General features: G+C 34.5%; 1 protein-coding gene across 1 annotated transcript; it reads left to right on the top strand.

Annotated features, from left to right (window-relative positions):
• The first annotated feature begins 5,320 nt into the window (after positions 1-5,320).
• LOC136031430 (uncharacterized) lies at positions 5,321-15,874 on the top strand. The gene is made up of 2 exons (XM_065710998.1): positions 5,321-5,511; positions 11,922-15,874. The coding sequence occupies exon 2, from the start codon at positions 11,966-11,968 to the stop codon at positions 12,965-12,967; it is 1,002 nt and encodes a 333-aa protein (XP_065567070.1). The 5' UTR covers positions 5,321-5,511; positions 11,922-11,965; the 3' UTR covers positions 12,968-15,874.
• The last annotated feature ends 906 nt before the right edge of the window (positions 15,875-16,780 follow it).

Genomic DNA, 16,780 nt, shown 5'->3' with positions numbered 1-16,780 from the left:
GGATTCCTGAGGCATACCTACTCGACCTTTCAGTATTTCCAGAGAAAATGACCAACAGTTTAGATCTAATATCATGAGATTTACAGGGGCTTGGTAGTAAGGGAGAATAGTCATCCTAAATCATTTGACCTTTACAAGGGCCCTAGAACCTTTAAGATTGATCGAACAAGCCTCTTATCAAGTCCCCCTTTCTTTCTATGTCGCTAAATAACCGGAAATAGATTCTAATTAAACAGGGACTCATAGTACCAAAATTAGTTTGGCGACCAAATCTTTAGAATCTTTCCTCTGACCCTTCCCCATGTGATTTTTAGTTCACTTACCCCTATCCCAAATATTCTCCGCAATTTTCTACTTGAGCCCTAAAACTGTTCCCAGGATGCTACAGACATGCTTTTTTAATCACCCTGGTAAAATACGGTGTTTTGGTTGACCTTACTGTATAAAAGTTAACGAAATACAGGTCTCATTGGGGATTATAGTAAAGAGGGGTTGGGAGGATCGGAATAAAACCGCCTTTTAGGCCTCCCCCTCTACTTCCTCTTTCCAATTCAAAACTTGAGGTTAACTTAACACCCTTAGCATTTCCTAAGTTTTAGACCCATGCCCAAAGCCATTTCAGAGATATTGCAGATATGATGTTCTGATAACGTCGTAACACAAGAAACGAGTCTTTATACACGTACTATAGTGTCCTTAAATAAATTTTCCTTGCTACGTATATTAGAAAAAATTCTAATTCACATAGAAAATTCTAATTTAAACGTGTTTAGATGGACTGAAAACAGTATTTTACCCTCCTATAAACCGCAAAATTTGAACTCCCCCTCCCCAAGGAAACTGCCTGAAAGTTTGAACTGCATCCTCCGACCCATATCCAAGATATGAGTTACGCCAATTATATGGCCTGGATACAGACAGCGTCCATAAATTTACCCCTGCCACCTCCCCCAAGCCAAAATTCGAGGGTCACTTGATCCCTCGATATCTAAAGGATACAACTCTATATCCCAAGCCGTATTTAAAATATTGAAAATACCCTACTTAGTTAACCTGGGTAGATAGTGTCTTTTGGTTTTGATTAATACTTCTCTATGAATAAATTCTAGTCCCACAGAGGGTTAAAGTGCCAAAGCTTTTAGACAGATTCAAAATACAACACGTCTACCCCTTCTTCGCCCCTCCTCTATTTCAAAGTTTGGTGTCCAAATGCACCTCCTAAAAACATGTCTATGGAAGTTTCAGCTTGAGCTCCAAAGTTAAGTTAGTTTGGATACGATATTTTGATAACCAGACAGTACATCGTGTCTCTTTTTTATTTACCTTGCTGCTTAACGATGACTAGATTCCAAGTCCAATAGCAGCTTATTTTGTAGAATTTTTAGATTTGCCAGAGAAAGTAAAACAGATAACCCCTAGCTCTAACACAGAATTTGAAGTCGTCCCTTCCCTCCCATTTCCTTTCCGACACTATCGGAAAGTTTCAACTTGGTCCTATAGCCCATCCCTGAGACATTGATGATTTGAAAACTCGGGCACATATAGCGCGTTTTATTAACAATTTGGATCCAATATCATAGGATTCACAAGGACTGGGTGGTAAAAAAAATGGTTATGGAGGATGGTCGCCGTAATTCCTTTTTGATTCTTAAAAGGACGGTAAAACCCACAATGTTCAATCGAACAAATTCCCTCTCAAGCCTGTATTATCTCACGACAAGGGGCCAGGGGAAAATGTCTTTGCTCTTTCCTGGTCCTTTGCTGTGCCCGTTTTTGCAAGAACCGTATTCTCTTTATTTTTCCGCATTGGGGTCGCTCTAGCCCAAGGGATTAAAGATTTGAATTTCAAGCCAGTAAAGAAAGGTTTTTGACATATTTCGGATCTTCTTTTAGCGAGTACTTTGTCCCGCGTTTTTCGTGCATTAGGATCCTCTTGGCTAAAGGACCTACAGCTAAAAGTTCCAAACAGATCAAAGACAGAACGTTCTTGGCCTGTTTCTTGAGAATCCCAACCTGTCTTCTCCCTTACATCAGAATGTTTGATCCTTTTAGCCTAGAGAGCGGTACCTGAAAGTTGTGCAAACCCTATGTGCCCATCTGCCCTATGTTGGGAATCCTGGAGATAAATGAAGCTCTAAATGAAATCTCTTTTAACCGTTTGTGTTGTAAGAGCTATTTTAACCGTTTATATTGTAAGAACAAGTATAAGAACGAATGCGCGATCGTAAGGCATTATTACCTCATAAGCCGAATAAGCTCATAAATTTTCGATAGTCTTAAATCGTTTAGCTGTCTCAGAAATATCAATTAACAGTTTTTTGGTCCTATTTTGACAGAAACGCCACTTCACTGTGGCGCAGTCTTTAATGCTACTTAAAAAGGGCTCTAGAACTTCCGTTATTTCGAATTAAGATTAGTTTGAGTTTTCTTCTAATTTTTAAGAATGCTTTTTTTTTCACTCTATTACCCTTGGAAAAAGAAGAAAAAAAAACAACAAATAAACGCACCTATGATAGTCTCAAATTATATTTTTGTAGATAATAGATTGAAAACTCTGTAATAGGTTTTGGTATTTTGTAGGCTGGGGCTTGGAAATATTTTTGTGGGTCCTAAGCAGGACGTGCACCCTTCGGCTGACTCTACTTTAAAGACTTTATTAAAACAAAAACAAAAAAGGACAAAAAAATCACGTGAATGTTGTCAAATTTAAATGCATACAAAGAACACAAAGGCTTAGCAATTTTTTGAGTCATGGCCAGGAAGAATGTTTTCGATTGAAACTGTAATATGGGGGCTGCAGGGTGTTGACTCCCCTCCTACTGGAGACAAAAATTTCTGTGTAATATAAAAGACGGCTTCAAGATGCTTATCAGTAAAAAATTGGAGAAACGGAAAAGGCAATCTAAGCGAACCCAGTTGACTTCCAAGGAGTGGGTGGGGGACATTTGCTAAGAAGCTTTGGTCTTACCAAAATTTGAATGAGAATATTTATAGTTTCTTCCTTATATACATTTCTTAACGTCTCCTTATTTCCCGGGAGTTCACTAAATTCTCTCCCCCTTCCTTGGCATTTCCTCCAGTGGCCAGCTCCTATAACGAGATATTTTCCCAGAGCTCACTATGAATACCGTGGATATAATGACGATATTTATTCTCAGATGCTTCAGACTTTTCCCCCTTCCTTAGTAAATGTTTTGAGTAGTGCATATTTCATCACTATAGGAGACACCCCTATATCAAAACATTGTTTTCCCAGAGCTCACCCTGAAAACCGTGGATATGATGACAATTTAGTCCTTGATACTTCAGACCCCTTGATAAATATTTTGAGTGGAGCACATTTCAAGGATGATTATGAATCTTGACGGACTGTTATACCACCAATGTTAAACTTGAATATAATAAATTAGAGAGTGAACAAGGGAGTGGTAGCCTCCCTCCCATTTAAAAGCTTTGGATTAACTACCTCGTAGTAACGAACAGTGAGCAATGAGCGACCCTTGCCAATAGAAACTTTGAAAAACGACGTTTTAAAGACTAAAATTTATTTTAAGAGTGTAGATAAATTCATTATTTACGCTGATTCTAAATATACTAAATGCACTAATTTTAGAGCTGCTTGCAAACCAATTTGCATATGAAAATAACCATAGCTTTAGAAATAGAAATTGAGCTCCTTGAAAAAAATAGGCAATCCGAATAGAAATTGTGCAATGAAACACAATATCTATGAGAACCTTAAAGCCACTAAAACATATGAAATTGACAAAATGAATGAATGAATGAATGAATGACTGTATTTAAAGCCATTTTTCAGGCCGTATACATACATATATAACAATAAACAAACTAAATTATGTAACAATCGACTTTCGAATAACAAGACCCTTCCGGACAAAATTTGCCACTGCTACTATATTTATTTTCGACGTCGACTTCAAAGTTCCAAGAAAGGGCTCACGACCATCCACCCCAAGAAAGCTCCCTCTTAGCTCATTTAGCCTCTGACACCTGAAAAGAAAATGGTCTAGCCCATCAAGATCACCGCAAATTGGACAAGTATACCACATTTCCGGGTGACACCTATTTTTCCAAATACTGTGAAGAGGGAGACAGTTTGCTCGCACCTGCATCCAAGACCTCAGGGATTCTTTTGGAATCCCTAATTTAAAATATAACTCTTCACCATAATTTTCTTTCACCTTATAGTAAGAACTTAAGCTTTCCGACTGGCTAAGGTCATTCCACCATTTCTGAATTTCTTGGTCTTCCAGCCTTATTTGGATCTCTGATCCAAAGAATGTCAAAATTCTTTCTTTTGTTGAGAATGGAAAAAAGTTGCCTGGGGGAGGGAGGGGGTCTACCTAGGGAGATTTTCACAATGAAAATTTTCGCAGGGGAGGGAAATTTCCACGGGTGGAATTTGCAGGGGAAATTTTCCCCTGCGGGAGTTAGCCAGAATTCTTATCAGAAGTTCTTTTTATTTGTCTTGCTTTGTCTTTTCCAAATCAATTTCACATTTGGCGATGTTCCGGGGAAATTTTCAGCAGAGTTGAATGGTCTGGGAGATTTTTCCGGTGGGATTTCCGCGCCACCAGAGAGATTCGAAGGGAGGAATTCTCCACGGGAGTAACATTCCACTGGGAGTGGGGAGATTTCTGTGATAAATATTTTCACGGAGGATCGGGATTCTCGGCTGATTTCAAAAAGGATCTGATATTAAAATTTTTTGAAATGAAATTATGCTGATTTAACCTCCCTCATATACGGAATAATCTTTGTTTGCTTTAAGTTTTTATTTTACTCCTTACTTTTAGCCATAAAAACTTGTTTTGTATTTAATAATAGATAAGCCCTTAGGGTTTGTTCACTAGGTCAGGATTCCAAGTTTCACAAGGGGGATAATGTGGATTTGAAACGGGTACCTGAGTAAATAAAACACGCCAATGTACACCCAAGTTTTCAAATCACCTTCCATGTCTCAGCTAGGCTGCCAAATTGACACATTTTGTGTCAAAATGATACAATTTGATGTTGCATGACACAATGACACATTCAGTAAAAATGATGACACAATCGACAAAAATGAAACATTTTTCAAAAAAACGACATTTTTCAAAAAAATTACACATTTTTCCCAAAAATGACATTTTTCAAAAAAATGACACATTTTTCAAAAAAATGACACATTTTTCAAGAAAATAACACATTTTTGTCATCAAAGTCTTGTTTTTTAAATGGTAATAAAAGAAAAGTAAAATTTCAATTTTCTACCTCCAGAAAAGCTACAAATAAATGGAAGGGAATAGCGCTACCTAATGGTGGCAGTAGTGCATAGTGCGGAATACAGGACAGATGCCATTACCATATTTAAAATTTAAACCACACGAAGAAAACAGCCATAGGCGAAAATTTCAAATCAAAATGCACGCTGAATATCTGAACTTAATTGGCTTCTTGATTGAGTGTTTGATGTAGCCAACTGTAAACAGCATGCAATTTACCAAAGCTGTATGCATAAGTAACAACTCCCATTTTTAGGAGTACAGGAGGGGTATCTCACCTCAGACAAGATTACAAATTTTTAGAGACGGCTTTCTTTGTGGCTTAAACAAATATAACAAAAATACTTAGATTGAAGCTGGTTAAATGGCTTACATATTGAGTAAATAAAAAGCTTAGCCAATAAAGCCGATTACGATTACGACGTCATACGAAAAGTGTATTTCAATTTACTGTAAGAATTGATTGTCCATAAAACTTTTATAAATGTAAACTTGCCTCGTTGGCCGCCACATTGACACAAATTCATAGTGTGTAACATTAATTTAATCGAATGTTTCTATTTATTTCATGACGTCATAAAACGGTCATGATCCCAAGATAGTAGGATAAGGTTAAGTTTACTCATTTTTGAACTGATTTGGAAAAGATTATATATTCAAAACTCTGCATAAAGATTTGACAATTAAATGTGATACCACTTGTAGCAAAAAACATGACACATTTTGTGACACATTATGGAATCTGAGATGACACAAAAAGCACATTTTTGGAAAAAATATGACACACTCCTAAAAAAAATTGGTAGCCCTGTGTCTCAGGAATAGCTTGGGTGATCAAGTTGAAACTTCCAGGTAGTGTAGGAGAGGGATTGGCAGGGATGGAAGGACTTCAAATTGTACGTTGGGGAAGGAATAAATATGTTGTCTCTCTGTCAATCCAAAATTTGTGCACAATGTGCTGCTCTAGGACTTAGAATTCATCGTTAAGAAGCAAGGTAAATAAAAAAAAAAACACTGGTGTGTCAGGTATCAGAATATTGTATGTGCACTATCTTCGGAATTCAATAAATACACTGTCTTTATAAATTTCTGGGATGTCTTTTTGTAAGGGGGCATTTAGGCCTCGAATTTCAATTTGGGGTATGGATAAAAAGATACAAAACATTTGGAATAAAAATGCAGTTACGTCGACTCATGCGTGAAAAATCTGAAAATTTTTGCATAGATTTAATGTAACATTTAAGTCCTTAAAAAAACTTAATTAAAAATTCAGGATCAACGGTAGCTCAATTACGACGAAAAGCTAAGCATAAATTAGGTTGTTTTGATTTGTGATTATTTTCGTGAGAACAAAATAGAACTCCTTCATTATGACTATCAATGGCTATCTACCTTAGCTCTTCTGTCCTAGGAATGACGCATGGACGGATAATAAATAGACTTATATATTAACAAATGAACTAACATCATTTTTATACAATCTTAATAAGGGGGTTAATGCCAGATTTGCTTCTCACTCAATCAGACTATCTGTCTTGGCTTTTTCTATAATTAGTCATGGCTTGATGCCCACAACTATATTTGATTTTAATCGAATATAGTTGACTGACATGCATATATCTAAACTAATAATTAAAGGAAAAAAACCTCATAAAAAGATATGTATTTTTTAATGGTGGATTAAGATATCAATAAACAGCAAAGAGGAAGAGAGTAAAAACCTCAAACGAGACTACAGCCAGTAGATATGAAAGACTAAAACAACGCGGATATTTCGCCTGTATCCAGACTAGGCGTCTTCAGCAACACGATAAAAAGAAAAAACACTAAACTAAAAACAAATAAAACCACCACCAATAATAATAAATACAATTGTTGCTACTAATCCACGTAGGGAAAAGAAGCTATTCGAGTTACTTCAATAAGAACATCAAAGAAACTGAGGAAAAATTATGAAAATTGAAACTTAGTTAACTATTCTGTTGCAAAATTATCCTCTTGTAAGCTAATATTGAAGCAACTCATTTTGGTCTAGTAGGTAATCTTGTCCCCTGGTGATTGTGTAAAATTTTAATTCCCTTATCAATTATTGGTTCATTTTTCAAAAGAAAATCATAAATTGGGTCGATATTTAAATTCCCTGTGTCTCTATTTATTGAAAGATTAGCAAATATAATAGCCTCCCTCGCCCACTGAAAAAACCTCTATCGTTAGAAATAGCTGCAGCCTCATCAAATTGTATAAAATGTTCGGGATGAAAGAATGTATGTTCATCTAGAGCCGAAACAAAAGCTTCAGGAGGCTTTCTTAATTGTTGGGTTTTTTCTATTGAGTTGCGATGCTCAATAAATCTTTCAGTAAATTGTTGGTGAGTTCTACCAATATAAAAGTTTCCAAAAGAACAAAGAATTTTATACACCCCACTAACTAAATCTCCCTGGGTTAAATCCTTCCCAGAATTAAGAAAACTACCTAATGGTCTCACTGATTGGAAACAAGTATCAATGTTATGTTTACCGAAAATTCGTTTAAGCATCTCCCCCAAAGTAGGTACATAAGGCAAAAAAATGAACCTTTTCGGTAAGTTTAATTCTGTGCACTGTGAAACCCCAATAACCCTATTGTTGTATTTTATGCGTCTATTTTTTATTATTTTATCAATGAATTTAATCGGGTAGCTATTACAAAATAAAACATCCCTCAAATACAACAATTCAGAATCTAAAAACTCCTGGGAACAAATTCTGAAAGCTCTATCCACCAGTGCAATCACAACCCCTCGTTTCAATGAAATAGGGTGGCACGAGTGAAAGTTCAAATACCTATCACTGTGTGTAGGCTTTCTATATACTGAAAAAAGTAAGTGGAAATCACTTTTAATCAATAAGATATTAAGAAAAGGTAGTTTGTCATTTTCTTCAAACTCCACCGTAAGTTTTACATTTTTGTCAAAACTATTTAAATGTTTATAGAAAAGGTCTAAGGACTCTAAGGAAACCGTGTTTCCAAATGCATACCACATCATCCATGAATCTGCCCCAGAAACAAGGGGAGAGCCCAAAACTGTGTATAGCGGAGGTTTCAATAGATTCCATAAAGAGATTTGCCAACAAAGGGGAGAGAGATGCCCCCATAGCCAAATCAAACACTTGTTTTATAAAATTCACTTCTAAAACCAAAACAAAGAGAATGTTGATTTGCAAGGATAACCAATTTCATAATGACTTCAATCTCCAAACTAGCCATGGTCACATCTTGTATCAAATCAGTGCTTTTGTAATTTAATCCTTAATATATCTTCGCACTTCTTCACGTTAAAATTTGAATACATGGAAACCATATCAAAACTACAAAGAATTGAATTTTCCTCCAATGTGTCATGTCTGGCCATTTCGTCATGTCTCCATTTTGTCATGTCTGGCCAGTTCGGCTTAAGAACTTTCATAAAATATCAATATATTCCAGGATGTCTACAGGATGGGGTCAGAGATGACTTTACTCCTAAGGAAGACCAAAAATTAAGCAGATTTTCAAATGTTGGGGATACTATCCTCCATCAACACAAGGTTCAATTAGTAAAATTATTCTTAAAGATTTGTTACACGAAATCAATGTATGCGTAAAACTTTGACTGATTACCCTCCAAAGGATTTGGTATCATTTACGCTTTATGCACCAAAATAATCTTTTTTCAATTTTCCTCTTTCAGTCATAATATTAAAAAAAATGAAACAATAACTGAAATTTTCAGAACTCAACATCATTATATATTAAACAGGCAGTCCACTTCCACTAATTCTTTCCAGTCACCTTATGATTCTGTAGTTTTATATATTTTTTATTTCTATTACTATTATTTTTAAATGTTTTGAAAATTAAATTCTCAAAACAATATCGTTGTCAATAAATATAAAAATGACACTATGACGTTTACAAGGTTTAGAAGGTGGTAGCCCTACTCTTGTTTGTGGTAATTTCACTTCGTTTTAAGTTTGATGGGACTATTTACTTTAGTCTCTTTTTGTTTTGGTTTCTTTATTTTTCAATAGTAGCTTCTGTTTCTTTTAAATTTAAATTATTGTAGGATTCATGTTTGAAATTCTAGTTTTAAATTAGCTACATGTCAAACAAAAAGATGTTTATGGCAAATCACAAAGATTTTGATGTTCTAGTGAAGGAGGAGATGGGCCCAAATGCCCCTTCCTGTATTTGCTTGGAAAAACTGGGACAAACGAAATGTTCTAATTGTAGTGCCCGTTTGAAGTAGTAAATTAATACCTAAACAAATCACCATTTCCTAAGGTTATCCGCTACGGTACAAATTTCTTAGGCAAAGTATCTCAAAGCCAACTCAAAAGAGTTGGTAATACTGTTCAAGATATCACAAGCCTTAGGAAACAATGAACCCACTCACATATGGCCGCATGTTTTGTTTGAGGATATAATTTTGCAACCTAAAATTTAGACGTTATGGGTGAATTAAATAAAAAAAAAACAAGTTTTATAAAACAAACGAAAATTACTTCGTATATGAAAGGGGCTGCTTCCTCATCAACGCCCCGCTCTTTACGCTAAAGTTTGACTTTATCTCAACTCGGCTTTTTAAAACAGTAAAACAAACTTTAGCGTAAAGAGCGGGGCGTTCATGAGGAAGCAGCCGCTTTCATATACGAAGTAATTTCTGTTCGTTTTAAGTTTTAATGTCGCTCCTTACTTTCAGTTAAAAAAACTCCTTTTTTTAAATTTAATTTCTGAACGTTTTTGAATCAATGCATGTTTTGATTTTGGCTCTCCACAGATGAATAATTAAAACGAAATTTGCATGTTTTTTTTTGCTAAATGGCTTTCTCTTAGTTTTGACCGAATGATTTTGAGAAAAAAGGAGCGGGGGAGGAGGCCTAGTTCTTCTCCGATTTTTTGGTTACTTAAAAATGCAACTAGAACTTTTAATTTTTTACGAATGTTTTTATTAGTAAAAGGTATATGTAACTTAAAAATTAGCTTACGTAACGAACTTTTGTATTCTCATGTTTTTATTACGTATATGAGGGGGTTCACCCCCTGGTCAGTACCTCGCTCTTTACACTAAAGCTTAAATTGTGTCCCAATTCCTTAAAAATGACCCCTGAATCACAAAAGCCGCAGAATAAATAGTTGAAATTACTGAAAACACTTTAGCATACAGAGCGAGGTATTAGGAGGAGGTGATCCCCTCATATGCGTAATAATTTCTGTTCGTTTTAAGTTTTAATAATGCTCCTTACTTCCAGTTGAAAAAAACTTTCATATTTATTTTTTCTTTTTTTTAAATAATGCTAGAAAATCCTGCGCTCCCTTCAGGGAAATTTTCTTCCAACATGACAAATTCCTCGATGGAAAGTTCTTCAACATACCCTCCTCTTCTCAGCCTCTCCCCCAACCAAAAATCCCCCTGAAAACATATGTACACTTCCCAATAACCATTACTATATGTAAGCACTGGTCAAAGTTTGTAACTTGCAGCCCCTCCCACGGGGACTGTGGGGGAGTAAGTCATCCCCAAAGACATAGTCATAAGGTTTTTCGACTACGCTGAATAAATGGCTATCTCAGAATTTTTATCCGGTGACTTTAAGAAAATTATTAGCGTGGGAGGGGGCCTAGGTGCCCTCCAATTTTTTGGTCACTTAAAAGAAGGCACTAAAACTTTTCATTTCTGATAGAATGAGCCCTCTTGAAACATTCTAGGACCACTGGGTCGATACGATCACCTCTGGGGGAAAAAAGCACAGATAAACACGCATCCGTGATCTGCCTTCTGGCAAAAAGTACAAAATTCCACATTTTTGTATATAGGAGCTTGAAACTTCTACTATAGGGTTCTCTGATACGATCAATCTGATGTTGTCATTTTTGTTTAGATTCAATGACTTTTAGGGGGTGTTTCCCACTATTTTCTAAAATAAGGCTTATTTTCTCAGGCTCCTAACTTTTGATGGGTAAGATTAAACTTGATCAAACATACATATTTAAAATCAACATTAAAATGTGATTCTTTTGATGTAGCTATTGGTATCAAAATTCCATTTTTTAGAGTTTTGGTTACTATCGAGCCGGGTCGTTCCTTACTACAGTTCGTTACCACGAACTGTTTGATTAAAAAAGAGAAGTAATTTTTTTAAAGTAACTTACTTTTACATGAAATAAATGTGACATGAAATTTTAAAGCGATCAGATATCACCTTTATTGTCCCCCCTACAAATCCACCGTCCCTTACGCTGAAGCTAGCTCATCTTTACTCAAAGCTTAGCAAATATACCTTGCTGATAATTTACTGTTCTATTCTATTCTCCCATCGTCTTTTAAAAAACGTGGAACTGAAAGTCTTGTAATATCTAAGGAATATGTTTGGAATTTTTTTTGTTTCCTTTAAGTACAAATTTAGTTTGAGGGATGGTTTAAGGGCCGTCATATACACTATTTGAGTTTTACCTGCAATTTTTTACATTTATTTCATTTGATATCCTCTAAAAAAGATAGTGTTTTAGTAATCACACCTTGTTCTATGAAAAAAAATAATTGCCAACCTTTTTTATCTGAAATCTTTCCTTTTAAATCCTCAAATTATTTTCTTTTAAGTTTATATTTTTTTATAGGGTCAAGTTTAGTCAAAGCGTAGAACTCGATTTTGTTTAAGAATATGGATAAATCTCCGCCAGATTTGATTAGATTGCTAGCGAAACTGACCATTGGTGACAATACCTTTGTTACGATCAAGTGTGTTGGTGGAGATGTTATAGCCAAGAGGAGCCTTTTGTCTGGAGTAAGTGACGTGTTCCAGCGAATGTTTGAAGCTGACTTTATCGAAAAACGAACAAATGTAGTTGTAATAGACGATGTTCATTTTTTGACATTGAATTTTATTATTCAGTGCTATGAAAAAGGAACTATGCCATGCTTGAAGAAATTAGACTTGAAAGAGATTTTGTATACTGTTGAAAAATACAATTTGCTGTGTATCAAAGAAGAAATAGCTGAAAAACTAATTGATGTATATAGACAAAGTGGAAACATGGACACACTGGAGAAAATTTTTAGTTATTTCAGTCATCAAAGAGTAAAAGAGGCTGCTCTAAGAGAGCTTGCTATCAATATTGTTGAAGGGGGAAAAATTCCGGATTTTGTCATTTCATTTAGTGTGGAAGATTTCACCAAACTTTCTAAGATTTGTTATTCTCAGCTAAACTTGTCAAAAAAAGTAAGTCGCCATGATTTTTTGCAGATGTTTTGTAGCTGGGTGTCCAATAATCCAGAGGAAAGATCTGTGGCAGCAATAGAACTTATAAGCATAATAAACTTACAAAGTCTTCATGTTTGTGAAATTCTGACAGTGTTTGAGAACTTAACTTTCAAAAAGCCGTTTCAAAACATAAAGATGTTTTTAGAGGAATCCCTACGATGTATACTTGTGGCTGAATGTAATTCTGAAAATATTCGGAAGTTTCATACGAGTATTTTAGAATCATTAAGGCCAATTGGTTCAATTAATTGTACGAAGTGTGGACATAATGATAAAACTCCTTTTCATTTTTCTCGAAAATGTAGGGGGTTTCACAGCGATAGGGGCGTTCTCATTGAACATCCATATCCATATCGATCGGTTTGGGGAAGGCCCATTTTAAACAATTTGGCTTTCAACTAAGGCCCTAGGCCCTTGACTACCAAAACCATGCGATATTTGCTTTCTTTTTACTTGGACTTAGGTTTAGAATCATTTTGTTTATAACTAAACTGATTGTGTAATATTTTTACACATATTTTTTTTTCTTTCTATGAATCGTTGAACTTTTTACTTGTTCAATTTTAAAATAATTTCAACTTTGTGTGAATAGTAACGTTATCATTCGCGAAAATATTCTTGAAACGAATAAGATTTTTTATACTGTTGAAAAATACGATTTACTGCGTATCAAAGAAGAAATAGCTGAAAAACTAATTGATGTATATAGACAAAGTGGAAATATAGAAACACCGGAGAGAATATTTATTTATTTCAGTCAGAACTCCGAATCACTATGTTTTTTGCAAGTGTTTTGTAGCTGGGTGTCAAAGAACCCAGAAGAAATATCAGTGGCAGCAAAGGAGCTTTAAAGTACAATTGACTTGAAGAATTTTCGTGTTATAGATATTCTGACAGTATTTGAGAACTTAACCATTCAAAATGCCGTTTCATAACAACTCCTTTTCATTATTCTCGAGAATGTAAGGGAGTTTACAGCGGTAGGAGTTTTGTCGATAAACATCCGTATCCAGTGACGGTGCAACAATACGTTTTTATCAATTTGACTTTCAAATAAGGACGATGACAAGTGATATTTTATATCCTGTGATATTTGCTTTCATTTTACTCTGTCTTGGGCTTATAATCATTTTCTTTATAACCGAAGTAACCTTGTAAGAGTTGTACACATATTTTTGTTTTGAATTTTGTACTTTCTTTCTAAAATTTGTTGAATTTCTTACTAGTTCAATTTTATAATTATTTACGAAGAAAGCCTAAACTTTTTTGCGAAAAGTAACGTTATTATCCACATACATGTTCTTGAAACGATACAACAAACTGTTTGTGCAACTCTGAAATCCCCAGAAAAAAGACGGTGCTTTATTGAAACAACTGACATCCCGTTAAATTGCTTTAAATCTTTTGAATTAAAGCTTTAAAATCCTGTTAAATAATCCTCTGCTGTGAAATAAGGATATCCTCGTCCCTATTCCAGAAAATGGCACCTTTTAATAATGAATCCGTTTTTTCATTGCCACATTTTTATCCTAAAAGTGGAATAAAACATAGCAATGGGGTTGGTAATCTCAGTCATATTTGGGATGATCCCCAATATAATATTAATAATGATAAGAAATCAATTAGAAATACAATTTTTTGGTTAATAAAAGCAAAACAATACTTACACTTAAGATGAATATTTTAACATTTTTCTCTAATTTAGTCACAGCTGAGGTTTAACATCTACTTTAGAACATAGGGCTTGGCAAAAAGCTTACAGCTGTAACTTACAGCGGAACTACCAAGTGCTTACCAAGAATAGATTTTTGTATTCACATCTGTCCATGACTTTTACAAATAATTTGACTTCTTACAAAATGATTTCATATTGCTTTAAAATGACGAAACAATTTCGTCATTTTGATTTCAACGTAATCTCAAAATAACATCTAAATTCTCGTACAGGACACATACACCTGTGTTACTGGGTGTGTTAATGCGACAAGTAAAGTATTTAAAACCACAAAATCTTTTTGACTCGTAAAAACGTGAAAAAAATGAGAACAAACAATTTTTGATGCGTATTTTGAAGTTTCTGTAGCCCCCCGGAAAACTACTTTTGTAAAAAGTAGTTTTTTTGTAAAAGTAGTTTTTTGTCTTTTACTATTAGCCTGCCAACATTATGTTCCGGTGCGTTCAAAGTAAATGCAAAGAAGGAGGCCAATCCTCGTCCTTCTTTAAATTTTTGGTCATCCAGGATATCTTCTTTCGCAACTGAAAATACAAAAGGCTAAACCACTAAGACCACAAAATTATTAGCAATCTATCAAGGAAAAGAATATATTTTAACACCATTGATAAAAATTGTGTCGCTTAGTCACCATTATTAAAGTGTGAAAGGCAAGGCTAATAGTAAAAGACAAAAAAAGAAGATTGCACATGAAACCTCTTTTTACTTTGTAAAAGTAAAAAGAGTTTACTTTGTAAAAAAAGTAATAAAAGTAATAATTAGTAAATAAGTAATAAAAAGTTTACTTTGTAAAAGAAATTTGTTAACAGTTTCAGAACAGTGTAAGCAAGTGTGATCTTTAAAGAGACGAAAATTGTTTTTCCAGGGTAGGGGATGTCCCAAATTATTGAGTATCAACTATTGAGTATCAAGTATCAAACTATTAACTAAGTTTATTAACTAACTATTAACTAACTTATATTAACTAACTATTAACAAACCCGTATCAAGTATCAAACTAAGTATCAAAGTATCAAACTATTGAGTATCAAGGTGTTGAAATTCTTTGTGAGTCACGCAGTTTTGATCTATGGCCACAATATATGGCTGTGTAATCCACTTTAATTTTTAGATAGGGATTCTGTGTTCCCTGAAGATTAAATTAAACTAATTTTGAACTAAACCATCTGTGTCTAGTATCAGTAGAAGCTTCTCTTCAGGCTGTTGTGGGAAATGGCTTTAATATTTCCTTGTAGGAGATGTATGGCCATAAAGATCATGCGCGTCCACCTTGCTTGAAGGACTGTCTTAAAACTGAAAACATCATTTTAAGAGGGTTGGTAGCTGCATATACCAGCTTTATATAAAAGTGGTCTAAATTATTGAAGGTACTGTGAAAAATAGTCTCGAAAACTGAATAAATCAACCATTTTTTATTTGCAAGTACTATGAAGTTATCTAGCTTTTCTGAATTAAGCGAATTTGTATTGTTAGTTTTATACTATTTTCATAATTTGAGTGTTTCTTCTGATTTCTATTCTCTACATTCAACTTATATTTGTACTTGAAACTTTGAAATTAAATATTTGATTTTTGTATTTCTGTATTCTATTTATCATAAGATTAGAACAGCTAGCAAACAGTTAATAGTGTATCACTAGTCAGTAAAAAGTATCACTAGTATCACTAGTCACTAGTCAGTAGTGTATCGCTAGTCTTGTGCAATAAAAACTGGCAATTGTATAGATTATTCTCAACATCAAACAGACTTTGGTGGTTACACTGCCTTATGAAGTAAAAACTGATGACTTTTTTTTTCTCCCCAGCGATGTTTCTGGTTAATTTGTTTATAAGGTTTGTTCCCTCTATGACTTCCATTTTCCCCTGCTCTAGGCATCAGTTAAAAATTTCAAACGCTCTAGGCTTAGGGGAGAATTTGCGTGCATGAGTTGATTTCAAACGTTACTTGAAATACCGATTTAGGGTCTCAACTGTTTTTTGGTCAGTATGAAAACAACTATTTTACAGTGGTTCGGAAAAGGATGCATTTAATTGGTTTTGGGCTTCCACAAAACAATCATTGAGCACCGATCTGGTGTTGGATGAAAAAAAATTAAATAAGATATAAAAAAAAGATCAAGTCTTTTACAAAAGTAACTAGCCTAAGAAAATTTAGCCATTCTTTGAGAGGGGCTAAGTGCCCTCAAGAAGGGTTATGATCGTCACAAAAATTCAGCATGCCAGAAAACTCAGATTTCAAACCTTTATTCACCTAAATGTGAAAAGACTGCAAGTTTGAAACTAATCAAGAATAGAATGACTTTTAACCCGCGTTTGGGTCTAATAAAATCCTCCCTTACCAAACAAAACGTACGTTTTTTTTTTACCACAAACAGCGGTTTGGAAAGTCTAAAACCAATCAGGATAAAATACTTTGTCCTATTCTGGGAAATAATTTTCTGCAACACGCGCACCAAAGCACAACTTATTCTAAATTAGGCTCC

The sequence above is a fragment of the Artemia franciscana genome, chromosome 9 (genome assembly GCF_032884065.1).
Source record: "Artemia franciscana chromosome 9, ASM3288406v1, whole genome shotgun sequence".
Lineage (NCBI taxonomy): Eukaryota > Metazoa > Arthropoda > Branchiopoda > Anostraca > Artemiidae > Artemia > Artemia franciscana.
Note: the sequence above shows the minus strand (reverse complement) of the source record. Positions and strands in the feature narration are given on the sequence as shown.